Genomic DNA, 14,803 nt, shown 5'->3' with positions numbered 1-14,803 from the left:
CGGATCCCTTCCGAAAAGCAAAAATCTGCAGCGAAACAGTGGAAAACAGCCCCCCACCGTCCGGATCTTCGCTCTGATACCAATTTGATAGGTTCCACTTGAATATTCCAAGTGATTCCTATCGGATTCTTGCCAAAACACAATTATTCCACTGTTTTCAATAGAAAAACAGCCACCAAACAGTAGAAAAAACTGAGAGAATAAGGAGAAAACGTTGGAAAACAATAGAAACAATTGTATTCCACTAGAAGACGAACAAAAGCAAGATACAATGTTCTTCGATTCGAGAGGAAGAACCACTCTCCAACAATCTCCGGCAACGCCAAGAGCCCAAACAAGAAAACCTAGAAACCAAAACTCTTCTCCAATTCAAGATGAAACCCTAATCTCCCCTTAACTCCCTATTAATACAATCTAATTCAAAATAAAAGCAAAAGGACTTCTCTACCATTCCTTCTCCCTCCAAAAGCACTTAACCCAAGTTTGAATTGCAAGTGGACCCCACTCCTTGGCCCCCTCTCTCTTCCGCCCGGCTCTGTGTCCGTCTGCAGTAGACCTGGACCGGCTGGGCCGGTCCAGGTTGAGCCGGTCCAAGGTGGACCGGCATAACACTTTACTTGAATATCCGTCCCAAAGCCAATGATGTTTCTGTGTAATATCTGTGATTGGGTTTAGAATATAGCTTCAGTCATATGCTTGTTATGTTGATATTTTAAAGTGTATGCTAACATATTGCAGTAGGACAATGTTACTTGGATCACTTTATTCAAGGTTCATCATTATAAACAATGAAATTAGATGGGGAAACCAGACAATTGAAATGTTATCAAAACGTGCAATCCTTTCGTTTCCTTCCAATGAACTATTTCTAGCAGTTATAATTCTTCATCATGTTTTATTTGCCCAAAACTTTTTCCCGTGCTTTTGTCAAACTTTGAGCGGATTATGAACATTCATTGAATGGAAGAAAGTCTTCATGTTTCCGGTTTCATCTGATCGGATAATACTGTATTCTAGTAGCTTGTTTTGTAACTTTCGCAGCTAATTATCCTTTTCATTTCATCTTTCCGTTGTTAGCATTTATCTTATCTAGTATGTTTATTGAGTGCAGGCAGCGAATTTAACAGCCTTGGTAAGACGAAAAATAGCAAGAATGGTTTTTCTCAGGCTCAGGTTGAAGGTGTTAATGTTGATGGAGAAGGTATTTGACTATTTAATATTTTTCATTGAATTGCTGATACATCTTTAACTTTTTATTTTGTTTCCAACTTAAAGAGCTTACTTTTCTTTTGGATAAATATTTCTAACAATATTTATTTTTTTAAAGATTCTTGTGAATTTTTATATTATTTATATGCATTTATAATAGGCTGAATCAAACACTTATGGTCTTGCTTTTTCTTTGTTCATTCCTAGGGACCAAACAATATAATACTAACCAAATGAGTAGTTCAAAACATGGAGACAAGCATAAAAATGTTATAAAGCTCGGAAAGGTTTCTGATATGCATAGAAAAAACAATGGTAACATCGTTCAAGAGAGTGTACTAAGGAATTCATTAAGAAGCCCAGTATTTGGGAAAAAAGGTGCTGAGGTAGACTTGGTAGATGAAGAAGCAAGGCTAAGAAATGATGAAACTGTACCAGGGAAACAGCCAGTGAAACACCCGGTTCTGCCTAATTTGGAGTATGGCAAAAATGACATTTTACCCCCAAAACCCATTTCAGGTGTCCCAAGTGAAAGACCATTGCTCAAATTGAAATTCAAGAATCCCTATTTCGAACAGAAAAGTTCTTGGGCTTCACATGGTGAAGAAGAGAACTCTGTAAAAGGACATAGATCTAAGCGAAAGAGGCCTTTTGTGGAGAAAAATTCTTCTCTTGAACATCAGGACCTACCAAAACAGCATCACGAACATCAAGTAGATGAGGCAGTAGATGCAAATTGGATATTGCGAAAGCTTGGTAAGGATGCAATTGGGAAAAGGGTTGAGGTTCAGCAGAGATCAGGTGATTCTTGGTGAGTTTATGTTCTGCTTCTTTCATTTGAATTGAATGTGCATGGACATCTGTTTTTATTTGAGTATATCATCTGCTTGCGCTTGCATAAATTTAATAACAACGGGATTGAACTTGTTTTAAGTTTTGCCTACTGCATAATATCTCCAAGTTTTAGATTTTTTTAGGCAAGCTTGATTTGATGCATTATCTTCACAAATGTCTTTTCTATTAAGTAGATAGAAAGCCAGGATTCATAAATTAGTGAATTTGATAGGAATAAACCAAATAGCAGCCCATATAATCTCTGAAGGTTATTTTTTTAGTGGAAGAAATACTTAAACATTGACGTGATGTTATTGTTGTTGATGTCGCTTTTGTATTAAATGCCCATTTGGCTACTCATGTGTCATCATCATCATCATTCTCATCACTAGCTATATCCTAATTATTTGATTTGCAATTTTATTGTTAGCTTACAACAATAATAACAACATCAAGCCTTTATCCCACTATGTGGGGTTGGCTACATGAATCATTTTTTTCCATTGTGCCCTATTAAAAATTAATTTCTCATTTAAATCTAATAAAGAATTAGCTCCAACCTTTTCACGTATATGCTCATTTCATATCATGTCCAGTGGAAGATAAGATTAGAGAGAGTCGCCTAAGATGGTTTGGTCGCATAAAACGGTGGCCTTCCGATGGCCCGGTTAGGGAAGTAGATGTATTAGATATGGTTTAAAATGGCGCAATATAAGGCTCGCCTTTGCGCAATTCCAGTAAAAAATACCTCGATACTTACGCCTCGAGTTTTTTGTATGTGGCTTGCGCCTCAACTTGGTTGAGGCCCGCCTCGCCTCACTGGCATGAGGCTTACGCTTCACGCTATATAAATTAAAACTTACATAAATCTTGAAATAAATGCCCGACATTGGACTCTATAGGAGAGGAGGAATGGGAGAGAGCAGTTCACCATAATGATGATTCAAATGAAGAACCCCTTAGTGATGACAGTGCTGATGACTTATGAGTTCTTATGTGATATGTCATTGCTATGTATTTTTGGAAATAGGAATTATATGTTAATGAAAAGAATATTGGGATTTTAGAAACATAGAATTTTGAGTTAAACTATATTTCATGTTGTCTTATTATTGAGATATTTTGATTTCACTTCATATCTTATATTTTTTTATGTTTTATATTATTCACTCATTAGTATATAACAAATTTATCATTTTATGTTTACACAATCTTTTGATTTTGAGGCTTACGCCTCAAAACGCCTTGAGGCTTACGCTTCACCTCACGAATGAAAAACGCCTCAATACCCGAATACGCAATTTTAAACATTGGTATTAGATTTGACTTATGTTAAGAAGGGTAGCGGTAGACCTAAAAAGACTTGGTTAGAAAATATTAGAAATGATTTGTCTTTATTAGATCTAAATGAGAGTTTAACTTCTAACCAGACACAATCGAGAAAAATGATTCATGTAGCCGACTCCATATAGCAAGATAAATGTTTGATGTTGTTGTTGTATATAAAAAACAATTTGTTTAACTAATTGAAAACAAAAGCCTTCATTGAAAAATTGTTCAGGGACTTCAGTCCTTCCAACATCTGAACTTGATTATCACTTTTTCTGTTTGGCGTTCTCTTGTTTTGAATTTTAATTTCTGAGCTGCAAATTTTTTGTATTCAGGAAAAGGGGAGTAGTTTCAAATCTCATTGAAGGCACTTCCTCTCTGTCGGTCCATTTTGATGATGGAAGATCAAGAACTTTAGAGCTTGGAAACCAACGTGTTCGCTTTATTCCACAGAAGCATAAAAAATTGAAGACATGAAACTAACGTCTTTGTGAATATGATCTCCACATCATTGTGAATATTTCTAGGAGAATTATGAAGAGGGCCACAGTGAGGCAGGTCTGTTAATAGATGAGGATTACTCTTCCAGTCCATTTACAGTCTGATCCTACTCAAAAACTTTTGAAGCACCCAGAATATGCTTACAAGGTGTTTGAGAAAACTCCTGAAGGTACCTTGGAATCCGCCATGGCCGTCAAACGATGAAGATCGAAGAAGCATTCTTTATGGCAGATTACCACTTCCAGCTTCTGTTAAGGATGCCATTGTTGTAGTACTAGTTTTGGTTGAAGAACTCAGCTTAGTTTCAGGGTTAGTTTCCCTTTCATCATTCCTTGTAATGGCTGTATCTGAGGCAGGGCTCTTCTTTTCTTCTAAACTAGTAATAATTTGTTGAGGGGCCTTATTCTCGTTATGACATTCTCTCTTATCATTTAATGAAAAAAATATTCACTCATATTTTGCTCATATTAGTATGCTCTCTTGAGATCTGATGAATTATGCAGGAAGAAATTTACAATGTTCTATATGTTGATGTTGTATGTGTCTAGAATGGTAAATTTATTACTAATTAAGGTTTCGTTTGGGACGACTTTCTTATTGCTTTCTAAAACAGTTTTTATAACACAAAAATTTTTCGTTCAAGAAACTTTCGTATTGAAAAGTTTCTTTAAAAATCAATACAAAAGTTGTCCCAAATGAAGCCTAAATCATCTAAGATGACAACATCAAGATTTTATTTCACTACATGGGATTGGCTAAATGAATCATTTTTTTTCCTGTGTTTTATTAACGGTCAATTTTTATTTAAATTTAATAAAAAAGAATAATTTTTATCTATTTCTTTGAGATCCACTTCTTACTTTTTTTAGTATGGGCTAATTCTAGTACATTTACTCTTATAATCAGGTCATTAGAATGCTAACATTTTATGTGACTAATGTTTCGTTTGGGACGCCTTTCTTATTAATTCTTAAAGCAGTTTTCTAGAAGAAAAAAAATTAATTTTTGTACTAAAAAGCTGCTTTAAGAAGCAGTAAGAAAGCCGTCCCAAACGAAGCCTAAATCATCTAAGATGACTTTATTTGATCTTATCTATCACTGGAGCAACTTCAATCTTCTCACGTATATACTCATCTTGTATTTTGGTACATCAGCCAACATTCTGCGTTACAAAACATTGCAGGTCTTAGCATCATCTTTTATTTAAAAGTAAGTATATTTTAAGAAAAAAATCTTAGAATAATTTTATTTATTCTAAAATTAATATAATAAGAACATTTTATATGCTTTATTAATTTAAAAATAAATCAAAGAAATTTTAAGTGTATTCAAATACAATTATGTTGATTTTTTTTTTGAGTATCTAAATATTCCATTTATTTCTTGCAGTGTTACTTATTTTTTTAATAATATGCAACTACTTTTCAACAAAAATATGAGTTGAGCTCTATATATTTAATTTGGGTTTTAATCATGGATGTTGATTTATATTATTAAAATTACTTAGAAACTGAAAATCTTGTAATTTTTTGATGATTTGGTTGGAGATCAAATGCATAAATGAAAAAATAAATAAATTATGATTCTAAGTGAATATTGATGGCGACAGCTTTGTAAATTTACTAGAGGTCAGCAAATTTCTTGATAATTTTTTTTACTCTTTGAATTATTACAATAATATTTTTTATTGTGCTATTTCTGAATGATCTGTTTTGATTGGGACGGTTTTCTTAATGTTTTTTAAAGCAGCTTTTCAGTACAAAAATTTAAATTTTTGTACTAAAAAGCTGTTTTAAGAAGCAATAAGAAAGCCGTCCTAAATGAAATCTTAATAGACTAATGACTTCTTTTATTTGGCTCGGGAATGAGCACTAATACTCGTTTGCAGGATTCAGTCATAGATGAAAATATTTCTGATTCATAAGTGATCTTTTGCTTATTTTAAGTCTTTGGCCTTGCTTGAGATAACTTTTGACTATTATTATTTTTTTTAAATTTCTTGAAAAACAATAAAAAAAAAGTATCCAAAATGAAACTATTCACTTCTTTCTTTTTCCTATTTCAAGTTGAGCGTTACAATTTTTTGCAGGGGGATTTACATATATGCCACTTTATATCATGTAATATATATATCTAGCATCAAAAGTATTAATATTTCATATATAACATCTATAGACAACTTTAATATCAAATATATCATTCATATATTTCATTCAGACCATCCATAACATTCTATAAATTTTTAATACTTTATTCTTTGAATTTATATTTAATTTATGAGTGATAGATATTAAGTATTAAAATTTTAAATAGATTTATATACATGTCACTTTATTACATCTATATTACATATTTAAAATCCAAAAATTAAATATTACATTCCTACCACCCAAATGCTAATTTTAAAATAGAAATACCACTCAGTCTCTTCCTTCCGCATTCCGACCATCGTCCTGTGTTAGCCTCTTCAACGATGGCCGCCGCTTCCCTCTTCCTGCGTTAGCCGTTCTTCCGCGTGCTTCTCTCCTCAGCTGCTCGCGTGCTCTTCCCACGAAACACAAACCCTGCATCTCTCTCCACAGCTGTTATGGCAAAGCTCTCAGTTGATGGATCATGTGACTATTCAATTGATGAGAAATCATTGAAAATTGGATCAGGATGAAGTCATGTGGCAACTAAAAATGAGGTTGCAGCCTATAAACCCGACAGAGGCAAAGTTGGAGTTCCGTCCATCCCGATGCATGAGGAGAGAAGTTCAAGTGCGATGTGAAGATCATGCACAATATGACGTTTAATAATGAGTCTTTCTCCATGAAGGTCAAGAATTCTATGGTGAAAACCAGAGCTTCACGATCGGATTCAATTGTGATGGGTAATCAGTTCATGGAGGTATGTGGATCATATCCTCAAATTGTCGGAACTGTTAGTGGAAACTGAGAAATGGTGTACAAAGAAACTTTAGATAGTGGTATTAGGATGAATTTTTCTGCAGGTGTGGATAATAATGTACTAAATGGCGGAGTAGATCAAAATCCCTTTCGTATCACTCATGTTGATTGTTTAAATGCCACATTGGGTGGAAAGACTTCAATCTTTGAAGAAATAAGTGTAAAGAAGGAGCTAATTGATCTCTCTACTTCTATTTATATATATTTTTCATGCTGATCCCCCCTCCATAAACCTCTCATGCTTGAATTCCACGATTTCTTCTCAAATTATCTCATCCAAAGCCATTTCCGCAAAACTGGAAGCTATCCCTAGGGACAATGATTCTATCGTCAGTTTCTAATTGGGCACGAAGGCGATCGGCGAGGATATTGAAGGCCAGCGGCGAAGAGGCAGACGGTGGTTGGAATGCGGAAGGATTAGGAGTGAAGATGGAGTGCTATTTCTGTTATAAAATTAGTATTTGAATGATAAGAATGTAATATTTAACTTTTAGATCTTAAATATATAATATATACGTAATAAAGGGACATGTATGTAAATACCCCGATACATAAAGTGCTATGCCTTAGCACCTTTCTTTGTTTATCAGCTCGTACCATGGTAATGGTGCATGCAACAGTTCTGTTCGCCGGCTGCCTACGGCTGGCGTGAACCCTATGGGGTTGAGAAGCTCTGTTTTTTTGTGGCTAGGTAGGCCGGCGGCGGCGGGTTGTGAACTCGTAGAAGAAGCAGGGGAGAAACGGAGCAGTTAACGTTGATGAATCTGGGGGTCAGTATGAAGAGGGCTTCGAAGATCTTCAAGAGGTTAGAATATATTTTGAATTGATGTAACAGTGCTCCCTTTGAAGTTTGATTTCCTCCTTGTTTAAAGCAGTTGTAGAAGTATTTCTTTTTCAAATCAAAATAAGTTATATTCACGAAAGTGTAGGGATGGTGATAGAACTCGGAAAAAAAAGGACATTAAAGTAAAGCGAGAAAAAAATCCTCTGCAATTTATGTGTTTTGATTATATTTATTGTACATTCGTCGTTTTTTATTACTGTTAATTATGTATTCATTTGTTAGGATTCAAAATTTCTACTCGATTCTCTCTCATTTTTCACGGTATAGGATTGAACCAAATCTCGTTTCAAAATTCCAAAACCTAAATTATAGAAACACCAAATCCTATTCCCTTGGTATCCCGAATATCCCAAATCTCAAATCCCTTTCTTGATATCCAAAAATCCAAATCCAAAGCCAGGAATCTAAAAGCCCAAATGCGAAAATCCAAAAATCCCAAATCCCTCTCTTAAAAAAAAAATCATAAATCAGAGCTTTAAAGCCAGGCTTCTGGAATCCAAAAAACTGCTATATTGTTTGTGAAACTTCGGTGAAGGAAGTCGTTGTTGAAGGCATCTACAAGAGCAGCATCAAGGAAGTGTTGTTCGAGGTTACCGTAGATCGCAGAGAGGAGATCTCATCGGAGTAGCTAGTGCAAGCATTCAACATAACCATCCGTCACGGACCCATCATTCTGTTCGGGGCACGACAAGAAGATAAAAAAAGAGGTTCGTTGTCCTAGGGTGACAAGAAGGAATCTATTGGAATCGAAATTATTCCAATTTTTATTCAAGCTGAGAGTCACTTTTAAGTGGCTGTTTGGCAAATAGTAGGATTTAACTTGAATAGGATTTACTAAATCCTGTAAATCTCGATTTAGTAAATACTGCTAAAGTTAAATCTTGAAAATTATTTGGTAATGTAAGGGTTAAATCCTCTAGAGTTGTTCGGCAATGTAATCGAATTTAAGGCAGTTATTTGTAAGTTAATGCTGGAAGCCAGGTTCCACTCCCTCCCTCTCTCGTGCCTTGAAATCTTAAATCCGCCGAACCACAGGATTTAGTAAATCCAAATCAGAAGTTAACTTACTGTTTTGAAATTTTATAACACGGTTACTATATAGTATAATGCCCGACTACAAGTATTTCAAAGTGATAATGTCATTGTCAGGGAATATCATAGTTATGAATTTTAGCAACTTTTGGACTCTTATGACTCAATGCACCAAATCAGCTGTTTGGATACACCTTAACAGAATGGTGAGGCTGAACAAAAAAATGCACTTATTCTACTGATGGTTCCCTCATCGAGGCTCATATGACGCATAACTCATTAGTGGGTTTGATCTCATTCTATCAATTTCAAAACATCCTTCCAAACGCTCGTTGAAGTTTTTGTTGCTCTAGTAGTCCCAAGCCTACCCCCTCATGTCTTCAGATGGGTTGGCTATCATCTTTCCAAATACCAACATAGTAAGTTAATGTCTTGATCCTTAAAATATGTCTTTGTTGAATATACTTTTCATATAAAAGGTTATTGATGTAGAACCAAGTTAGTCATGATTGGATAATTCAAAAGCTGAAATTTAATTTCAGATTTTAATGGTTGAAGAGGAGGGAAAAGTTTGTATTTGAATCTTCTCCAATTAAAGGAGGGAGGAAGGGTGGGTCGGCCCCTTGATGGGGATTTAATTGAGTGATTAATAGGGGTTGCTAAGTTTGGAAATTTAAATTAGAAAAGGAGATTTAGAATATCTCCTTTTCAAAATTTAAATTGTGGGACCTTAATTTAAATTATTTTAAGAATAAAGGTGATGCACAAGAGTGTGTGAATTATAGAGGAATTAAGTTAATGTATCAAACTTTAAAACTATGGGAGTGAGTTATGGAGTGTAGGTTGCGACATGATACTAATGTTTCGCAAAATCAATTTGAATTCATGCCGGGTAGGTCTACTATGGAAGCCATACATTTATTGAGAGGTTTGATGGAGAAATATAGAGAGAATAAGGAGGATCTACATATGATATTTATTGATTCAGAGAAAGCATATGATAAAGTTCCAAGAGAAGTGCTATGGAGAGTTCTTGAAAAGAAAGGAGTTAATAATGCTTATATTTAAATCATTAAAGATATGTATGCAGGAGCTATTACTTGTGTTCAAACACAAGGTGGTTTGACCAAGTATTTTCCTATTTGGGTTGGATTACATCAAGGATCAGCCTTAAGTCCATATATTTTTTCTTTAGTCATGGATGTTCTCACTAGACATTTGCAAGAGGATGTACCTTGGTGTATGCTTTTTGCTGATGATATTCTTCTTGTTGATAAGACTAGAGAGGGAGTTGAAGGTAAACTTGAATTATGGAGGTCAACCTTAGAGTCTAAAGGTTTTTGCTTGAGTAGATCTAAAACGGAATATATGGAGTGTAATTTTAGTAGTAATAGACCTACTGAAGGGATTGTGACTTTGGGCGATCAAGTCATTAATAAGAGTACACGTTTTAGATATCTTGGATCTATTGTTCAAAGTGATGGTGAAATAGATGGGGATATTGAATACTGGACCGGTCCAACCCGGACCGGTCCTCACCTACTCGATACGGAACCGCACGGGAGGGGCGGAACCGAGCGGAACCAACGGGGGGCCACGGAGGAGTTTTGGGAGGGAAATTTTGAATGCGAGGGGCTGTTTAGACATTTTGTAAAACTCCTTTATGGTTAATTAGGAGGTTAGGAGGAAAAGGGGGGATTATCTTGAATTTGAATTTTATTTGAGATCTAGGGTTTGTGTTCTTGGGCTCTAGGCTACGGCTAGAGATTTGGAGAGTTTTTTCTTCCTCTCAAATTGAAGGAAATTGTATCTTGCCTGTTGTTTGCATCTACTAGTGGAATACAAGCGTTCACAATTGTTTTCCTACGTTTTCTCTCAGTTTTTTCTTCAGTTTTTCCGCTGTTTTCACTGTTTTCTTGCTCCGGACAGCAGTTTGCTTGGAGAGTTGTTGCAAGAAGTGAATAGGAAATACTTGATTTCAAGTATTTCCTTTCAAATGACCAGCAAAATCTTTTTTTTTTTGAGAGGAGTTGACGTAGGATTGTAGGTTAATTACTGAGAAGCTATTCTAATAAATGTCTACCAGATATTACCTTTAGATGGCTTGTTATGCTCCAATTTAACTTACCAACGAAGTATTTAATAAACTTAATCTTTTTTTAGTAGGGGCATTAGAATAAGATGGAGTTTTATTATCTTAAATCTCATTTTAGTTTATACTACTTGTTACTTAAATGGTGAATCAGCAGAGACTGTGACTTCTAAGTGTTCGAAGTTTATCTTCTACATTCTAACTAAAATGATAAGGGGTTGAGGGGCAGGCCAAGTCACCCAATCAGAGTAGAACATTATCATAGAAATAAAAATGCATTTATTTGGGCGTAACATAATTGTAAATCTACATATACATTATCTTTATAGCTGAAATTTTACTATTGGCTTTGTTTGCAATGATATTTTTGCTTTAGACACATAGTTGGGGGACAACCATCTTACTCTTTGACAACATAACATTACTGCACATGCTTTCTGTTGATTGCCCTCCTTCTCCAACCAACCTAATGTTTTCCATCTTTATGTTCTGGCATGGAAGAGTTCTACTGCAACTAAAATTTACTGCAACTTTCGAAGCACTTGTTCCCTTGATGTTCATGTATATCACACCGCTTATCAACACTGCGGACTTCTGAAATCAATTTTGTCTCATTAGATTTAGTAAATGATAAATATGCAAGAATTTAGTCACATTAATGTTACTTTGTGTTCTTACCTCTTCATAACATGGAACCAGGGAGTCACAGTAGTTTTGATCAATTATAATGGGATTATAAACATTGCGCATGATGATATTCTGAAATACAATGTTCCTTACATCACCTTGGCCTCCCTGCTTGCGTTAAGTAAAAAAATAAGTGAATATGTTTTGTCACACCAATGAATTCATCTGAAACTCTTTAATATATATATTATAGTTGTTGAAATTAGGCTGAAACTCAATATATCTAGTTTCAGTTGTTCTTTGGGTTTTGCCAAAACTAGAAGTTTCTATTGGAAACTTAAAGATTTTTAATGAAATTTCACTGAGACTTTTGATCAGCCATAAAAAATCTCATTAAATTTCATGAGTATTAGAACTTGAACCCCAATTAATCATCCATGTTTTATATCTTAAATATAGTTTTTATAGTACTTCATAATGAAGAAATAATAAAATCACAATCAAAACTGAAGCCTGAAGCATCAAATGCAATTTTTCTATTACTATTGAAGTGAACAGTCCATAATTTCTTTTCACCTTCTCTCTATCTGAAAACTAACAGCCTTGCACAACTACTTGAAGTTGGCTAAGTTACTAGCTTGAGGTGAGACAATTGGCATGAAGCTTCTACTCAGGTCTACCTAATTCTCTCCTATTTGTATATTTTCATAAAAAATTCTCTACTTTCTTGATGTTCCAGAAGATTAAAGATGTTGGAATTAATATAATCATATCATTTCTACTGTCTTCTACTTATATTACACATTTGATTTTCATTTACAACATAAAGTTACTAATTGATTAAGTTTCAAATTTTTTTATAAATTATTTAATTATTTATAAAATATGTGAAAAAATAAGGGTGATTGAATGAATATAAATGCTACCTTCAAAAATCAAGATTTATCCATATATTTTATCAGTTAAAACTAATAAATATATTCTAAATATAACCAATAACCCATGTATATAATTGAGGCCATTTGAAATAATTTACATATTAAAAATTACAATTATCCTCTCATACAATCGAAATTTTTTATTAGAAAACTTTGATCCATTTCATTAGTAATCCAAAGATCTTAATTTTCTTAAAAAAGAATCAAATATATCTTTAATTTTAAAGATGTTAAATAGAATACATAGTACTAAAGAGAATGGTAAAAAAAAAAAGTACTAAAGAGAATGGACGATTTTTAATTTCTTGAAATATCATAATTTTAAATCAAAAGGACTGTTGATTCTCCTCCTTTGTAAGTCTGAACATAAACAACAAAATCCTATGAACTAATAAATCATGTAAACTCACTCAAATAAAATTATTAAGAGAAAAAAAGTTGAAAGTATTTACTGATCAACCAATGTATAGAATTCATAAAATTAATGATACATATCAGCTAATTACCTGCCAGGTTTTTATTCTGACTCCATTAGTAGTACCTTCCAATGTAACATCATCCACAATGATATCTGAAACCTCAGCAAGGGAATTATTGGCACCTAAGCTTCCAATACTGATTTCCATACCAAATTCAACATTTCACACATAGAAGGAGAAGGATTCAGAGTATTAGCATATAAAAAACTTTACATAATTAATCTAGATTAATTTCTCTAAGTTAAAAATAGATTTACCTGATTCCATGACCAGGACCACAAACTATACTCATAACACTGACATTTTGTGAACCAGTAGCAATTGATATGCAGTCATCGCCTGATTTTTAATTGCAAGAAACACCTTTATCAAAACTCAATTTTTTTTTTATTTCTTAATTAAGTTAATTGAGCTGAATGTGATAGCTGAAGGTTTACCTGTTCTAATTACACAGTCTTTTATAAGTATATTGCTGGTTTTACTCACATGAATTCCATCAGTATTTGGACTTTCTTCTGGTGCAGTGATCATTACATTTGAAATAATAGCGTCAGTGCATTCTTCAACCGAGACATGAATCTGCTGGCTATTTATAAGGTTCAGATTCTCTACTCTTAGTTGATTGCATGAAAAAAATGTCAAAGCCTATATTATATATAGATAACAAGATTAAGAATCATCATTTTCATTTATAACCAGAATTGAATCTCTCAAATTCATATCATACCGTTGGAGCAACTGTACAAGGCTGCAAAATATGAAGAGAAGAATTTATTAGTTCCAAAGTTAAAAATGCCAGGTGAGTTTAAGTAAAACTATTTGAAGAGTAGAAAATTTTGGCATACAAGCTTTGCATTGATCTTGCATGAATTCTTCCACCATATTTCACCATTGCCGATGATTGTTCCTCCCCCTCTTATGATGAGATTTTGTATGTTGCTGAATAAGATCCAGTGAGCAGTAGTACCGTCGTCATCCCAATCCGAACGGTTCGATGAAGCTTCGATTGCCCCCATGATCTATTAAATTAAGCCAGAAAACTTAGCTTGGTTTTTTTTTTTTTTTGGGTTTTCATGCTTCAATATTTGGTACATTGATAATATTATTGATCTCACCATCACTGTAACGATAGATTTGCAGGGACCATAGAAGTTTACTGGCTTCAGAAGGTATCTCTTGTTCTCAGGAACCAAAAATGTTGCAGGTACATCAGAATGACATGCTTCATTCCATGCTTTCATGAATGCCTATTATTACATGTCATAAGTATTACTTATGAGATTTTATGTTCAGGATAGACTATTTAGATTGTTCTTACCTCTCTATCATCATTTCCTTCGCCTTCTGCGCCAAAATCGTCGACGCTGAACACTTTCTGAAGATTAATGGCAGGAGAAGGAACCTCAACATGAGAGTTGAACTGTTGAGTGAACAAAGGTGACATGGTACGACAATGGAGTCTGTGAACAGAAATTAAGACAAAGGAGACCAAAAGAAGATTTCGTGAATCCATTTGCATGTTTCAGAACAAAGTAGTCAGAGATTATGTGTGGCTTAAAATGTTTGAAGCAGAACCGATACAGTTATGACTATGGAATTATGTTCATGTTGATATGCTTTTATACACAAACATGTCATACGTTTATTCTTCACTTTTCTTAGAGAGAGAAAGAGATAGAGATAGAGAGAGAGAGAGAGAGGACATTTATGGTGAGATATCTAAGTTTAGGTGATGTTCGGCAAGAGCAAGAAGGTATGTTGTTGAGAAAAGATGATGTAGACGAAAGGATTGCTAACATCATACTTTTTTTACTTTCACGTCTAAAATATGATGTAATTGTGTTAGGAAATGGGTGAATAATTCCTTCTTACCTTATTAGTGTTGTCACTGACCTTTCCATACATGCCGTATCATTTTACTAATTTGCCATTATTACAGATTGTTAGCTTACAACATATACCAAAGTATC

The 14,803-nt window shown here is 34.0% G+C and overlaps 2 protein-coding genes and 1 long non-coding RNA gene across 4 annotated transcripts in view; 2 read left to right on the top strand and 1 right to left on the bottom strand.

Annotated features, from left to right (window-relative positions):
* LOC110100442 overlaps positions 1-4,338 on the top strand; it is a 29,461-nt gene extending 25,123 nt beyond the window's left edge. Inside the window, exons 11-13 of one of the 2 annotated variants that reach the window (XM_020827948.2) lie at positions 1,112-1,201; positions 1,417-2,010; positions 3,708-4,338. In XM_020827948.2, coding sequence (XP_020683607.1) covers positions 1,112-1,201; positions 1,417-2,010; positions 3,708-3,721 — 698 coding nt within the window. In that variant the 3' untranslated portion in view covers positions 3,722-4,338. Of the gene's footprint in view, positions 1-1,111; positions 1,202-1,416; positions 2,021-3,707 lie in introns of both variants that reach the window. The other variant, XM_020827947.2, reaches the window with a different exon arrangement.
* Positions 4,339-7,362: 3,024 nt separating this feature from the next.
* On the top strand, positions 7,363-14,735 carry LOC110100450. The gene is made up of 5 exons (XR_002303563.2): positions 7,363-7,626; positions 13,358-13,430; positions 13,533-13,632; positions 13,966-14,037; positions 14,127-14,735. It is a non-coding gene; the product is annotated as an uncharacterized LOC110100450 (long non-coding RNA).
* Positions 10,699-14,130, bottom strand: LOC110100449 (polygalacturonase-like). Its single transcript, XM_020827957.2, has 8 exons — positions 13,949-14,130; positions 13,679-13,852; positions 13,561-13,581; positions 13,271-13,478; positions 13,091-13,172; positions 12,861-12,969; positions 11,468-11,584; positions 10,699-11,383 (listed from the first exon to the last, which is right to left on the bottom strand). Exons 1-8 carry the CDS (start codon positions 14,072-14,074, stop codon positions 11,162-11,164), a joined length of 1,059 nt encoding a protein of 352 aa, XP_020683616.2. The 5' UTR covers positions 14,075-14,130; the 3' UTR covers positions 10,699-11,161.
* Positions 14,736-14,803: the final 68 nt, after the last annotated feature.

This window comes from Dendrobium catenatum, unplaced genomic scaffold, assembly GCF_001605985.2.
Source record: "Dendrobium catenatum unplaced genomic scaffold, ASM160598v2 fragScaff_scaffold_1173, whole genome shotgun sequence".
Taxonomy (NCBI): domain Eukaryota; kingdom Viridiplantae; phylum Streptophyta; class Magnoliopsida; order Asparagales; family Orchidaceae; genus Dendrobium; species Dendrobium catenatum.
Note: the sequence above shows the minus strand (reverse complement) of the source record. Positions and strands in the feature narration are given on the sequence as shown.